The following is a 15452-nucleotide window of genomic DNA, read 5'->3' as shown; positions in this document are numbered from 1 at the left end:
AATCAACCCTGGGCCCTCCTCTTCCTCCCCTCCTGGCACCTGCCCTCACTCACTCTGCCTACTCCCATTCATCCCCTTGCCTTTTTTCTTTTTTCTTTTTTTGACAGTCTCCATCCCTGGCCTGGAACTTGAGGTTGCCATGCCTGGGACTCTTGTGACCCAGCAACCCCACGGGCCCTCGCTCGCGGCCCTCGGGTCTCCGCTCCCACGCCACCCCTCAGGCCGGCCTCCCCCGCGTCCTCCCACCTAAAATAGCACATCTCCCTTCATTCACCATCCTCTGGCTCTGCTTTATTTTTCCTCACCGGATTTATTGCCTCCACTGTAGTTTGTGATGTATTTATATGTCTGTGCACGCTGTCTCTTTTCCCAACGGGAAGGTTCGCTCCGTGAGCGTGGGGTCTTGTCCGTCTTTTCGTTGTGTGTTACCTGTGCCTGGAACAGCTCCAGGCACACACTCGGCCCTCAGATTTCTGCTGAGTAGATGGATAGATGGGTGGATGGATAACCACAATCACAGCATCAGAGGGCAAAACGGAAAACACACCAACGTCTCTTGCATCTGAAGCAAACTTTATGTTTTCCCTAAAGCCCGCTCATGTCTCTGCCTCCAGACACCTCTGAGGGGGTTGGCGTGGATGTTTCCACCCCCAACTCTCAGGCACCGGGAGATGAATTGGGGACAGGCTGTCTGAAGGCCGTCTGAGCCCTCTGGCTTTCTAGGGCGGCGTCTGGGGCCCATCCCTTCCCATGTATCTGGGGGACAATTCTCTTTAGTCCAGGGATGCTGGGAGGTGTTGGCCGAGGGGGGCTGACTCCGGCGGACGGGGAGGACCATTGCAGAGGCTGGGGATCGGAGAACGTCTCATCAGCAGAAGCTTAAAAGGGACACAGGACACAGGAGGTGGGTGGCTTTGGCCTCTGGGCCTTCACTTGCTGAAGGAATGTGGCCAGTCATCCTGACCTGTCCCCACCCTCACCTCTGCCAACCTCCTCCCCTGTAACACTCATTTCCTTTTTGAGCTCAGAACTCCCCCAAATACCGTTTTTAAGGTTTTAGCGCGCCCAGAGGACACACAGTAGTGTCCACCCTATTTCGGACTTGGTTATATTCATACCTTGTCCATCCAACCTTGCAGCCTGGGGGTTTCTGAGGCTGAGGCCAGGCCCGAGGCACTCACTTGGCCCATTAGCTGTGTGGCCAGATGCTATGTGGCTCCCTGAGGATGCCCAGACCATGGGGCTGGCCCGGGACCAGGGGCAGCCAGAGGCGGGGCCCTGGGCGTGAACGGACCTTGCTTGAGGATTTGCACTATATGACTTCTTCCTCTCAACAACCCTGGGGGGGGGGGGGAAACTAATATTATCCTCTCTTCACAGATGGGGAAACCGAGGCACTGCCAGCACTGTTCCTCTGTGGCGGAGCCTGGCTTCCTCCCAGGCCCGTCTGAGCACTCCAAAGCCAGTGCTCTCACCACTAGACTGGGTGCCCGTAGCTCATGCCGACCTTTCTGGAACCACACAGGGCTCGCTAACTGAATGAAAGGAAGGGGGAAAGATCTCAAGGTACCGCTCAGTGCAGGCTGCCTCCCAGCCTAGGACGTAGCCTCCGGGGCCACTTGTTGTAAAGCCGCAAGGTTCTCAGCCCCCGTCCCCAGGACCAGGATCTGGGGTGGGGTGGGGAGGGGGTCAGGGGCAGGCGGGGGGGGGGGGTAGTGGCTGCCAGAGGAGCCGGCCTAGACGTCAGGTCCACTTTGGGAGATAAACAATTTTGAACCTTGAAAGTTGCCTCGTCACTTCAGAAGCACCCAAACCTCTCGCCCACCCCTGTGGCGGCCCCCCACGCCCACCCCACGTGTCCCCGCGTGGACATACCACGGAGTCTGGAGCATCTCCACCACCACCTCCCAGCCTAAGGTGCCGTCCCCAGCAGGCTCCTGTGGGAAGATTGCACCAGTAAAGGAAGGTTCTAGAGTCCCCTCTGCACCTCAGGGGGTGAGCCTTAGGGTGGGCAGAGAGGGGACGCTGGGGCAGAGGCTGTGAGGGACCTGGAAGCTGCTAGGGGAGGAAACCAGGGAGCCGTCACAAACAGAGCAGAGTGGGGCCTTGACCATGGGACTGAGGGTCAGCTGGGGCCCTAGGGCTGCCTGATCTTGCCTTCAAAGGCGTGTGCACGTCAGAGCTGTTGGAGCCACCCAGGTGGGGAGAGGCTGTGACAGGGTCAAAGCCAAAGGCAGAGGCCAGTGTCAAAGAGCAGTCAGACCATTGGAGCTTTGCTGGGGCCAGCGGCAGGGAGTAGGGTATTTCCTAGGCCTAGGGCCCCAGAGCTTAGCCACAAGCTCCCCTCGCCAAGCTCAGACCCTGCGGAGATCCCCTCAGTGGTCTGTCCCTTCTTTCTCCTTCCAGACACCTGAGCTTGGGTTCCATGGCGTAGTAGGTGGAGGCAGGCGGGAAGCCATTGAAGGTGGAGCTCATAGAGGACGTATAAGCGCCCATGGAGGGGAAGACAAGCCAGTCACCCACATCCAGCTCCGGCAGCTGCACCTCCTCTCAGAAGAGCTTGTCAAAGGCATCACATGTGGGACCGTACAGGGTGCAGGGGAAGAGGGGTGGGTCCGAGCAGAGCTCCTGCAGGGAGCAAAGGGCAGGGACTCAGAGAACCCCCTGGTTCCCCCAGCCCACTCCCCGGGCTGGCGGGTAATGCGCCCAGGGCCCGAGCAGGAAGGCACCAGCAAGGACCCTACCGGCCACCCATAAAGACCAACCCCGCCTTCATGGAGTTCGTATTCTAGCAACACATTCCAACTGTGCCAGTTCACAGATGCAGGCACTGATGGGACTTGGCTTTCCCCTACAAAATGAGAGGGTTTTATTCAATAATCACTCATGGGGATCACCTGGGGAGTTTTAACCAAGGACCAATGCCAGGGTCTCCACCCATCTCAATTCTGATTTCAGTGGTCTAGGGCATCGCCTGGGCACTGGGGTGTTTCAAAGCTCTCCAGGTGATCTAGTGTGGATCAGAGTGTGAGACTCTCCCCTTCCTAAGCCTCCTGCACCGGCCGCACTCAGGGATTCTGGAAACACAAGTGCGTGCATGTAGAGACGTACGTGGAAACACGCATCGCCAAACAGACACGCACGCGCACCGATGCAGACTCACGGACCTGCCCCCACCCACCCGCACAAGCGCAGATCATCAGGCCCACACAAAGAAACGCACACATACGGAATCACACGTGCAGATACACGTAGGCACCCCGGTGTGTGTCCTTGTGCAAGCACGTGGAATGGCCACCTGCAAACCACAGAGGGTCTGAGGTCCTTTACCTCCCCACCTGGCTGCAAGCACCCCTGCCTCTCAGGACTGGGGGCCGGACTTAGGGGCCTTCGAGTCCAGGAGTGCCAAAGCCACACCCTTACCTTCACCACAATGGGCGTGCTGGGGGCAGGCTCCCTGAGGAAGACGCGGAAGATGCCGTAGTGGCCATCGTTGAGATAGTACAGCAGTTTCCGGCGGCCTCCTGGGAGTGGGGAGAGGGCAGGACGGCGATGTGCTTGGCCAGTCTCCCCGCTGACCCTCAACCCCTGAGCGCAGCGCCCTTGGGAGGGGCCCAGACCCGCTACCCAGTGCTGGTAACACCTGTTCTCTGTCTCAGGGGTCTTCTGGAGCCCAAGCAAGGTGGAGGCCTGTCTTCTGGGCTCCCGCCGCCCCCTCTGCCCAGCCAGCTCACCCGCCTCCCCCATGCCGTCCCCCGACAACCACACCAGAGGCTCTCCCCCTGAGAGCTCCTGCTTGCTCCTCCTGCCCCACGCACCCTGGTCCTTCCCCCGGGGCCCTGCGAGCTATGCCCGGTCTCCTACTTCTAGGGAACCGTGACTAAAAACTCTCTTCCTCCGGGACAGTTATCTCCATGCCTGGGTGTCTTCTGTTACCTGATGAAAACAAACCTCAGATACGTTTGAAAACAGTATCTGACTCTGACAGTCACAGACTGGAGCCTGACTCTCACCTCCCTCCGCCTAAATACCCTGCCTCCGTTGATGTTGCTGAAGCAAGCACAGATAGTGGCTTTCTCATAGCCCCATCACACTCCTGGTGCGTATTGAGCTGGGGTCACCCGGGCCCGCCAGATCTGTCAGACGTGACCCACTACCGAGCCAGTTTCTTCACAGCCACTTAGTCTGTCCACAGAGTATTGCTTCCTTGAATCTAAACTCGGGATTGTACACTGACCTCTGTTTTTTGTTTTTTGTTTTTTAATTTGTAATTTATTTATTTATTTTGAGATAGCGGGTGGGGGAGGGCCAGAGAGAGAGAGAGAATCCCAAGCAGGCTCCGCCCTGTCAGTGCAGAGCCTGCTTGGGACTCTCTCTTCCCCTCTCTTTCTGCCCTCCCCCCACTTGCTCTCTCTCTCCCTCTCTCTCTGTCTCTCAGAAATAAATAAATCAACGAGAATTTGTCTTTACTCGGTATGTTTTTTGTTGCAGGGTCTGCACCTGCTAGAAGGCACTTGCTCGAAGAATTTCAGAGGCACAGCAGCACAGTGGTGTCTGTGACCTCACGAGCTGTAGCCCGTGACTTTGCCTCCGTAAACACAATACGCATTCACTGACCGCTCAGGAAGAGTAGAGGCTTCGCCTTGGTTCTCTACCTCCCAGGCTATTTGAGAACAGCACGATAGTGATATTAACAGGTTCATTTCTACTCCCATTAGGTACCAGGGGTGCAGCCCAGACCCCCTGTCCGTCCTCTCCCCCCAGGGCCTGGGAACATCTGGACAGTGCCCTCCCCACCCAGTGCTGGCCCACACACCAGACTCCAGCACAGCCTTCTTGGCAATGATGTTGACGGCAGCCATGCAGACAGACGCCGCATAGAAGCGTCCAGGCTCCGCGATGATCTCAACACCACTCCCCTCGGGGAAGTCCTGGGCCAGGGCGGCATTGATCACTCTCGCCATCTACAGGGACAGAGAGACCCTAAGGTGACCAGTCCCTATGTGGGGGCTTTACCTGCATCATCCCCCTCCATTCCCATAACAGCACTGTGGAAAGTGTTATCGTCCCCCCTTGACCAGCAAGGAAACAGAAACGGAGGCCCAGAGAGGGGAAGGGACTTGTCCAAGGACACACAGCAAGTCTAGCGCTCTGAGATGTCTGAATTTGGAACCACGGCAATCAAGACAAACCCCAGCCACATGCATGCACGTGACTCAGTTCCAAGAACTCGCCCTACACACAAACACACACACCCACTGTCCCCTGGACCCAGCCCAGGTTCCCTCTCGTCCTCCTCTCTGACCTCCTCAAACTGAGGCTCACAGCCGTCCCCTCCGGGGAAGCCCCCTCCGATGTCCAGGAGGCTCATGTCATGCCCGAACGCTCGGCCCATCTCAAATACACGCCGGCAGTCAGCGATGGCCTGCCTGAAGCTGTGCGGTGTTCGGCAGTTCGAGCCCACGTGGAAGCTGGACACGTGTCAAATGACATGTGGGGAACCACACATGGAAACACAAGGGTCAGTAAGAAGAGGGACGTTCAGAAACACCAACGGGGGTAAGATGTGGAGACCAGCACGCATATACACACAGCAAGACACGTGTGACTACACCGGCCCACAGAAACGTGCAACCTGGGACATACACGTGCGTGTCCCCGGGGACACATGCATTGCACGCGACAGGCCCGGAATCGGGGTCCTCGAGGTGGTGCGGCAGTCACTTCTCTCAGCTGCCGCCTCCCAGCGCTCCCAGCCCCAGAAGGGGAGCTGCGGGGCTCCCCTTCTGTGAACAGAACCCCAAATCGCAGGGCGGGCCGGGGGACCAATCAGGGCCAGGTAGGGTGAGGCGAGTGAGGCCCTCTCCTCAGGTGCGAAATTTAAGGCAGTGCCTGAACACTAAGCCATCAAGATAAGTAACATTGAATGCGATCTTTTTTTCAATTTTTTTTAACGGTCATTCATTTTTGAGAGAGAGACGGAGACAGAGCGTGAGCAGGGGAGGGGCAGAGAGAGAGGGAGACACAGAAATCGAAGCAGGCTCCAGGCTCTGAGCCGTCAGCACAGCGCCCCGCGCGGGGCTCGAACTCTGGACCTGTGAGATCATGACCCGAGCCAAGGTTGGACACTTGACCGACTCATCGAAGCAAGATTGATGCAAACACGTGCACAACGAATGAAATACAGAAGTTTTAAGTTTAAATTTTGATACTTTCCTCATCGTGGATTTTTTGCATTAATTTTGATGTTTAAAAAAAATATATTGTATTAAAGGTGTTTTGATGCCCCCTTAAATTTTGCACCCAAGGCAAGTGCCTTGGAGATTCAGAGTGTGCTTCCCAGGCAGGGAAAACCAGTGCTCTCACCTGGTTCCGACCACAGCCAAGCCCAGGTCCCTGGCAGACTTGAGCAGACGTTCACACGCCTCCAGGCTTGCCCCGAACTTGGCGCTCAGGGGAAAGATGCTCTCGCTGTCCTCGGTCAACAGCCGGAGGACCAGCCTGGGAGAGGGGTGTGAAAGATGCCAAGGGTTCTTACACACATGAGTCCCGAGGCCTGGATGGTTTATCATCCCGCCCCCGCCCCCCCAATCTCTCTCCACGTTCCCACCCGCCCCTGCCTAGTTCCTCTGGACTGTCCAGCCACGGAATGCCAAGGAACTAAAACACTCACCACTTACAGATTTTTGCTCAGGCAAGAAGAAGCAGGAAAGCAATAAAATGATAAATACACCTTCTGTAGGTCTCCATGCTACAGGATCAGAGACGTTAGATAACTTTCCCAAGACCACACAGCATGTGCAAATGAAGCTGAGACGTGAGCCCAGGTCTCCCTGACTCTGATGTGAGTGCTTTTTTCATTAAGGTCCCCTGACCCTAGACCTCCTAATGCCAGGCTTTGCCCAGTGTCTACGCAGACATAAGCAGTGCTTTTTTTTTTTTTTTTTTTTGTGGCACCAGTGTGCGCCAGGGAAGACATTGGGCCCACTGACTCAAATTCTTAGACTTTGCTGCTTGAGTCTCTCTCCCAAATCACCCCATGGGACCACCTTCATCTGGTCGCGGAGGAGGCCCAACTCCCCTGGCAGGGGCCCCAGGCCAGCTGGTCCTTGCTCCGCCTGTCTCCGCCTGCTTGCACCACCCCGCTGGTCTCACCTGGCCCCGGGGTAGTGCTGGGCCACCTTGGTCAGCTCCTCCTCGCTGTCGAAGGTCAGGAGCCGCACCCCGTGGCGGGCAGCATACTGGATGTGGGAGACAGGCTTGCAGGGGTTGGCGTAGATGATGCGTGAGGGGGCCACGCCCAGGCCCAGCACTTGATCCAGCTCCACCTGGCAAGGGTGACAGAGCCAGGAGCTGGCTCGCTGCCCCTCCCCCCGCAAGGGGCTGCCCTTGACTGAACCCGTACTCTGCACCCGGCACCGCGCTGGGCACATATGTGCTATTTAGTCTCCTAGACGACTCCGAGCAAAGCGCAGTTGGTCCCAGTTTAAAGAGGAAGAACTTGGGGTTCAGGTGACATGGTGGTGCCCGTGAACCCAAAGCCTGTGGTCCCTCCACTCACTGGTTGCCTGCCGGGTCGCATGGCCCAGTGGAAGGCCGACCACCCATGGTTCATTCATTCATTCCCTCAAAGACAGGTGTCAGCCAGGGTTCTAGGTGCCGCAGTCCCCAGCCCCAGCTCCCTAGCGGCTGGCCTTTCCCCCAGGAAGTGTCAGGCCTGTGACGGCAGCAGGGGACACAGGCTCACCTGGCTGGCGCAGTCGAAGCCGGTGCCCAGGGTGTTCAGAACACGCAGCACCCACACACTGCTGCTGCACTTTACCGCGTAGAAGGGCGAGACCCGTGGCAGGGCCTGGCAGAAGGCCTGGTGACGGCTGGCCAGCACACCCAGGTCGGCTACCATGAAGGGGTCTCGGTGGTCCTGGCAGGGCAGGGAAGGAGGGCAGGGAGGCTGGGTAGTGGGCACTCACTTCACTTTCACGACGACTCAGCGTGGTAAGTACTATTGGCACCACCATTTTAGAGATGGGGAAACGGGCTCGGAAACACAAAGTCACTGGTTCAAGGTCATGCAGCAAGTACAAACAGGATTTGACCCCAGGTCTTTTTTTTTTTTTAAGTTTATTTATTTATTTTGAGAGAGAGAGAGAGAGAGAGAATGCGTGGGGGAGGAACAGAGAGAGAGGGAGAGAGAATCCCAATCAGGCTCCGCACTGTCGGCGTAGAGCCTGACACAGGGCTCGATCTCATGAACCAAGAGATCTTGACCTGAGCCGAAGCTAAGAGTTGGACGCTTCACCGACCGAACCACCCAGGCGACCCCTGACTCCAGATCTTCTAACGCTTTAAACAGGGAGACAAGGGGCTCCAGGGTGGCTCAGTGAAGTGTCCGACTTCGGCTCAGGTCATGATCTCACGGTCCGTGAGTTCGAGCCCCGCTGTGCGGACGGCTCAGAGCCTGGAGCCTGCTTCCGATTCTGAGTCTCTGTCTCTCTGCCTGCCCCTCCCCTGCTCATGTTCTGTCTCTCTCTCTCTCCCCCAAAAATAAACAAACAAAAAAAAATTAAACGGGAGACATGAGGGCAATAGTCTTTGTAGATCAAAGTGAGGACGAAACGGCTCCAACCCTCAACTAGGCAGCCTGGCGCTGGATAAAATTCCACGTGATGATGGGAGGTGCAAAAAGGGGACACAGAAAACTATTCCCTGACTGACCCCCAGCAGAGCTGAGGCTTGGAGTAAGTCCTAGTAAACTGACCTATAAAACCACGAAATTGAAAGTCTTATTTCTTGTCCACCAAAGTAGGGACTGAGACTCCGCTTCTCTGCTCCCCCGCCCTCCCCTTCCCTCCCTGTCCCTCCCTCTTCCTCCTTCTCCCTCCTACTGAATCCGATAGCTCCTGGATCTTCTTCAGGGCCACCTGCCAGGCAGATTCCCCAGGCTCCAGTGCGATGAGCTCCTTTGGCCACACGCTTCCAGGGGGTCCTTGACTCTCCTTCGGCTTCCCAAGGGGGGTGCTGGTGCCCGACCCTTCAACAGATCCTTCCATCAGGCACAGTTCCGGAGTCCTGGAAAGGTTTTGCTCTAAGGACCTGGCCTCCTCCCTTCTCCCAGCTCCCTGCAAGTCCCAGAGGCCAGTGTTCCCAAGCCAGCCAGTCCTCGGCCCTCCTTTTTGCCACAAAGACCCCCATGGCGCCCTGGTAAATTTTCCCATCTGTAGCATGGGCCACTGGCCTGGGCTCTTCAGAGACAAAGGAAGCCCAAGCAAGATGCACACACCGTGTGTATAGAATAGAGGGCTGGCGTCCTCTCCCGGGCTCCTTCACACACATGTCCCCGTTCACAGGTGAGAAAACAGAGGCGCAGGAAGGGTAAGCGAGGAGTTCAAGATCTTCAGATTATGAGACTCAGAGCTGGGGCCCAAGACATGATCTCATCCAACAAGCCCATTGTACACACAGGGACAAGAGGTTCAGAGAAAGGAGGAGACTCATGCACGGTCACCAAGAGGTCGGTGGCCGAGCTAGGACTGGCACCTGAGCTCCCTAGAGCTGCCACTGGACCTGCTGTTGGCCACACATCCCTGAGACTGACGTGAGGGCAGCCTGCAGCCAGAGTCCTGACTCAGCACTTAGGGCCACACCCACGGTCCCCACTCCACACCTGGACTTACCTGGGGTCCATCTCAACCTGCGTCCTCAGGCACAGCCCAGGGCACTGGGATCTATGGTGTCCTGAGCTTCCGGTAAATTCCTGAAGGAACATCAGACCTCAGCCCGGAGCTCAGGGGCTGTCCCTCCACACCTCAGCCGCCCTGCCCGCTCAGCCTAAGCCTCCCAAACCCAGAGAATAAGCCCTCCTAGGTCACCCACATGGCAGACACATGGAGAGAAGTCAGATTCCTGTTAGATGTGACCATCAGCAAGGATCAGGGTTGAGAGACCCTGGAAACCCTGTCACCCACCGTCCCTCCTTCACGGATGGAGAATCCTGGGGTCCAAAGTCTCCAGATGACTCAGCAAACCTGGAGGTGAAGCAGGGACACAATCAGGACCTCAGGCTTCAGTTATGAGTCGGTTCCACTGCTTCAGAGCACGGGCTCGTCTCTCCTCAGGCAGTGTCTCTGCTCTCCACCAGAGATTTAAATGCTTCACTGGAAGGTTCTCTGTCTACGTCACCCTCGCTTGGTGTCCAGGCACATTCCATCCCCACCCTCTCCCTACCCTCCCTGTGTGGTCTTCCCAGGTCTCGCCAGTCACCTGCTGACCCACCTGCTGACACCGCTTTGCAGCTGCCCCACCTCTGGGGTGTCATCTGTGGCCTCCTGTGGGCTTACGCCCACCTCCGTGCTGTGACCCAAAGCCTTCTCTTCCTGTTTCAAGGAGGGCCAGCAGGGAGTCTGCTGCTGCTGCTTCTTGGCCAGCCCTGCCCCACATTCTTCTTGCTTGAGGCCTCCCCGCCTTTCCCTCTCCCATCAAGAGTCAATGCCCCTACCCCTGTCCCATCTCCCTCAGGCTCCGGGGGCTTAAAAATCTAGGCAGGGTCACGGGGTCCCTGGGTGGCTCAGTCGGTTAAGCATCCGACTTCCACTCAGATCATGATCTTAGGGTTCATGGGTTCAAGCCCCATGTCGGGCTCCGTGCTGACATCTCAGAGCCTGGAGCCTGATTCGGATTCTGTGTCTCCTTCTCTCTCTGTCCCTCCCTTCCTCACGCTCTGTCTCTCTCTGTCTCTCAAAAATAAACGTTAAAAAAAAATCTAGAAGGGGCAACAGGAAGAGCCTGGATTTGAGGAGGGCATGGGGCTAATCCTGTAATATCTAGAGGCCTCAGGAATCCCACCTGTAAAATGGTGGGTGAGGGGAGAAAGAGCTAGACAAGTCCTTCTGCTGTGTGATTCCAAACAAGATGGCAAAGTCCTTGGTTTTGGAGAGACTCCCACCTACTCCTGCCCCAGACAGGTTCAGGTAGAACCCACTTCTAGCTTAGTTTCTTACATGCTAGTAGACTTTGGGCAGGTGGCTTCCCCCTGGGAACCGGTTCCATCATCGGCAAGATGGAGGTGATAACCATGTCTGCACCACAGGGTGGCCGTGAGGATTAAATGAGATGAAATGAGATGTCATCTGCAAAGAGCTGAGCAAAGAGCCAGCACATTCTAGGAAACCTGATGACAATCCCAGAACAGCCAACAAGACGAAGCCCTAAATAAGTATCAGGCATTATGGGAAATTTAGTCTTCCAGCAACTCATGAGGTGGCTTCTACCCAGAGCCAGCTACTTACCTGGGGGACACAGGACAGCATGAATCTGCATCAGACAGGCAATCCCCAAGGGACTGCAACCTTAGCACGAAGACAAGCTCAGTACCTGGATTAAGAGTGGGCAAGAAGCTCCGTGAGTCACCTGCCAAATGTAGAGTGACACTGCCAGCCTGGGGCAGGGACAGCTGACACCTTGCCTTGCCCTTAGGGGCTGCAGGTCCACAAGCCTGACCCCAGCTTGTTGGCTCTAAGCAAATCCATATGAGTAGAGCTGAGCAGCCCAGATCGCCATGAAGCAGGGGAGCCCAGCGAGGAACACCCCTCCATGTCCCACGAGCCAGGGTAACTCACCTACCCCAGGTAGGCTCGCAAGGAAAAGCACACAGGTGAAGGCCAGACTCCTAATGACTGACCATCAGAACCCCGTCAGAATCAGAAAGAACCTGGAAAGAAGGAACCCTCAATCTTGAGGGGCGGCTTGAGGAGAAAGGCTCCGTGCCCTTGAATTGAACAAGAATTTGGGAGTACACTTTAGCTTGGGAGGGATATCAGTTAGGGTCTAACCATAAAAACCAGAGAATATTTTCCGTGGGTGATGAAGGGAGCTGAGGACCAGACAGGAAAGAGTCAAGCAAGCTGGATCCTGGCAGGAAGTCGTTTCCATGCCTGGGCTGCTGGGGCAACAGGAGAGGGGTTGCTCTCCAAACCATGAGGTCACTTATGTGGAAGCTGGAACCACAGAGACAGAGCCACTGACCATAGGAAGCTACCTGGGACAGAGGGGAGGGGGGAATCGTTTCCTGACTGTTCCCCTGGACTCCCAGTCTCCTGCTGGTGCCCCCAGTGACTGACCTCTGCTGGAAGCCAGCCCCCTGGGAGACAAAACAGAGAGGGGGAGGGACAAAAAGAGGATCTGGAGGCAAGGAGACCCAGGATGAGCACAGGTGGTCAGAGGCTTCTTAGGGGTAAAGACATTTAACTGAGCCCTCAAGGATAAGTAGGTGCCAGCCAGGCTAAACACTAGGGGAGAACATTTCAGGCACAGGTGGCAGCTAGTGCAAAGACTCAAAGGTGGGAACAAGCCCGGTCCCAGAGGGATAGAAAAGAGTGTAGCTGATGGAAGAAGGGAGACGGGAATTTCCCAGGCTTTGAAGCTGATACATATCAAGTATTGGTCTTACAGATGTGAAAGTGGAGGGGCAGAGTGTGGCATCCAGAGCCCAGAGAATCTCTCTAATAAGATGATTATCTGACCCAGACTTGATCTAGACCAAACTAGGTGCTTGGAGATGGAAAGGAACACTACACATTCCTTCACGAGCCTCCCTTTCCACGTACACAATCCTGAAGGACGGTCCTTACCCAGTTCCTAGTCTCTCCAGCTATATACACCACCCTGAAGGTCTCTGCCCTCTCTCCAAAGCTGCGATGGTTTGCTTTCCTTGGCACGAGTGCTCTCTTTGCCAGGGACACTCTTCTATCACCCTGGAAGGTGTTTGAATCATGCTTCCTACTGCTTATGGGAGTCATTCGGTCAGCGTCAGGTTCAAGATTCAAACAGCTCAGCTACTGAAGCACCAAAACGCCAAGAAACAATGAGAGGAGAGAAAGAAAGCCAGAGAAGAAAACTGAGTCTTACCAAATCTCAGTATGAGACTGGAAATCACACTTTGGTAGATCACTTGGAGTGAGGTTATGATCATGTAATCACTTCTTATGCTTCAACCTGGCTTTAGGACAGACTGGGTCTGCTGAACTGTGGACTTTTGCTTTGCCAAAGGAGGGCTGCAAGTTTGGGCAGAGCTGAACTGCTTAGGACAGGAGAGGTGGGGTGCTGTCACTAACAGGCCCATACTTATCCACAAAAATCCCCCCTGAATGAATGTTGAGAAATATTTGAGGAATATTTATTTAATGTTGGGACAACTGGACATCCACATGTAAAAGAATGAAGTGGACCCCTACCTCATGCCATATATAAAAGTTAACTCAAAATGAACCAAACACCTAATGTAAGAGCTAACACTATAAAACTCTAACAAGATGGGAGTATATTCATGAGCTTGACTCAGGCAAGGTTTCTTAGATACAGCACCAAATGCATGGGGAGAGACTCAGCGAGTGCAGGATTTCTTTATGAGTGACAAAAACATCCAGACCTTAGATTGTGGTTGATGGCTGCACAACTCAGTGAAGATACTATGGGTGAAATGTGTGGCATGTGAATTATACCTCAAAATATGTTCTTTAAAAGAATAGTCATTTAAAGAGACACCAAACTATTACTAGCCTACAGAGTGGGTCTACCTGCCTCCATCCAGCCCTGAGTAAAGCAGATAGACCTTGGAAACCTTCAAGTCTGTGTTTGAAGCTTCCGTTGAAAGCCAGGCTCTCGGGACCAAATGTTCGCTGCTGTGGAACTACACAAAAGCATGAGGAAAACAAGTATGAGAAGTGGGGTGGCTTTTTTTTTTAATGTTTATTTATTTTTGAGAGAGAGAGAGAGAGAGAGAGAGACAGAGCGTGAGCAGGAGAGGGGCAGAGAGAGAGAATCCAAAGCAGGCTCCAGGCTCCGAGCTATCAGAGTCCAATGCAGGGCTCAAACTCACGAACTGTGAAATCATGACTTGAGCTGAAGTCGGATGCTTAACCAACTGAGCCACCCAGGCACCCCAGAAGTGCAGTAACTTCTAACGGTACTAGAGCATTTAGACGAACAAGATGGCAAGCTCAGAGTCATAATTTGTTGGCCCAAGACATGGCCAGACAGTCAGAGCCTTCTATGACTGAGCTATAAAGAATCTCTCACCTCTTGCAGCCAAAGAGATGAAGGAGCCAATAATCAAAATAGAAGTCTGAGAATGCAAATTGTCACATACAACGCTGGTTAAGCGCACAGCCTTCACACAAGCATGCACACACGTGCACGCACACACAGAGACATGCCCGAAAGGCATCCAAATGACCAACAAGCATATGAAAAGTGCTCAACACCATTAGTCATCAAAGAAATGAAAAGCAGGGGTGTCTGGGTGGCTCAGTTGGTTAAGCATCGACTTTGGCTCAGGTCATGATCTCACAATCTGTGAGTTCGAGACCTGCGGCAGGCTCTGTGCTGGCAGCTCAAAGCCTGGAGCCTGTTTCCAATTCTGTGTCTCCCTCTCTCTCTCTGCCCCTCCCCTGCTTACACTCTGTCTCTGTCTCTGTCTCTCTCTCTCTCAAGAATAATAAACATTTAGAAAAATTTAAAAAAAGAAATGAAAATTAAAACCACGCGAGATACTACCAATCCTCCCTAGTGTGGCTAAAATTAAAGAGACTGATGATGCCAAGTGTGTCTGAGGACGTCGAGCAGCTAGAATTCCCGTCCCTTCTGGTGGGGGTGTAATTGGTAAAATCATTCGGGAAAACGCTTTGGCAGTATTTACTGAAGCCCATGTACATCTACCTTATAACTCAGCAATTCCCTCCCCGAGTATATATCTAACAGAAGAGAAATACCCAACAGAAATCTGTCCACCGAAAGACACATAAGGGGCGCCTGGCTGGCTCAGTTGGTGAAACACGCGGCTGTTGGTTTTGGGGTCGTAAGTTCCAGTCTCACCTTGGCCACAGAGCTTACTTTAAAAAAATGTACAGTTCATAGCAAGTTTTTTCACAGTATGTCCAAACTGGGAACATTCCAAAAGCCCATCGGCCATAGCACTGATAAATAAATTCACATATGTTCTGTGGAACACTACGCAGCTATGGAAAAGAGCAAACTAATGCTAAATGCAAAAACATGCGAATGAATCTCACAGATGTAATGTTGAGCAAAAGAAGCCAGACCCAAGGTAATAATACTCCATTTACGTGAAGTTCAAGAAGAAGCAAAATTAATCTATGCTGGTAGTAGTCAGGAGATTCATTGCCTCTGGTAGGGGACTGTTGCCTGAGAGGGGGCGTGAGGAAGCCTTCGGGGGTGCTGGAAATGTTCTATCGTAGATCTTGTTCTGGGCCATAGTAGTACAGAATACACACACACGTACAGATATCCCCTGCTTTTCCAGAATACACACACACACACACACATGCATATACATATAGGTAGAGATACCCTCTAATTTTCCAGAATACACACACATACAAGCACACATATATAGGTACAGATATCCCCTGCTTTTCCAGAATGCACACACACACACA

General features: G+C 54.1%; 1 protein-coding gene and 1 long non-coding RNA gene across 2 annotated transcripts; both read right to left on the bottom strand.

The window, feature by feature from the left end:
- Positions 1 to 556: 556 nt before the first annotated feature.
- Positions 557 to 1937, bottom strand: LOC121018222 (uncharacterized). The gene is made up of 2 exons (XR_005785094.1): positions 1876 to 1937; positions 557 to 878 (listed from the first exon to the last, which is right to left on the bottom strand). It is a non-coding gene; the product is annotated as an uncharacterized LOC121018222 (long non-coding RNA).
- A 51-nt stretch (positions 1938 to 1988) lies between these two features.
- On the bottom strand, positions 1989 to 11073 carry LOC121017510 (antizyme inhibitor 2-like). Its single transcript, XM_040455753.1, is given in 12 exon segments — positions 1989 to 2058; positions 2411 to 2628; positions 3424 to 3524; positions 4817 to 4964; positions 5306 to 5471; positions 6367 to 6501; positions 7156 to 7328; positions 7748 to 7921; positions 8886 to 9069; positions 9966 to 10025; positions 10273 to 10373; positions 11038 to 11073. Coding segments are annotated over 12 exon segments (1566 nt in total).
- Positions 11074 to 15452: the final 4379 nt, after the last annotated feature.

This window comes from Herpailurus yagouaroundi, unplaced genomic scaffold, assembly GCF_014898765.1.
Source record: "Herpailurus yagouaroundi ecotype Mexico unplaced genomic scaffold, PumYag 77, whole genome shotgun sequence".
Classification (NCBI taxonomy): Eukaryota; Metazoa; Chordata; class Mammalia; order Carnivora; family Felidae; genus Herpailurus; species Herpailurus yagouaroundi.
The sequence above is the reverse complement of the archived record's forward strand: the minus strand, read 5'-3'. Positions and strand labels throughout refer to the sequence as shown.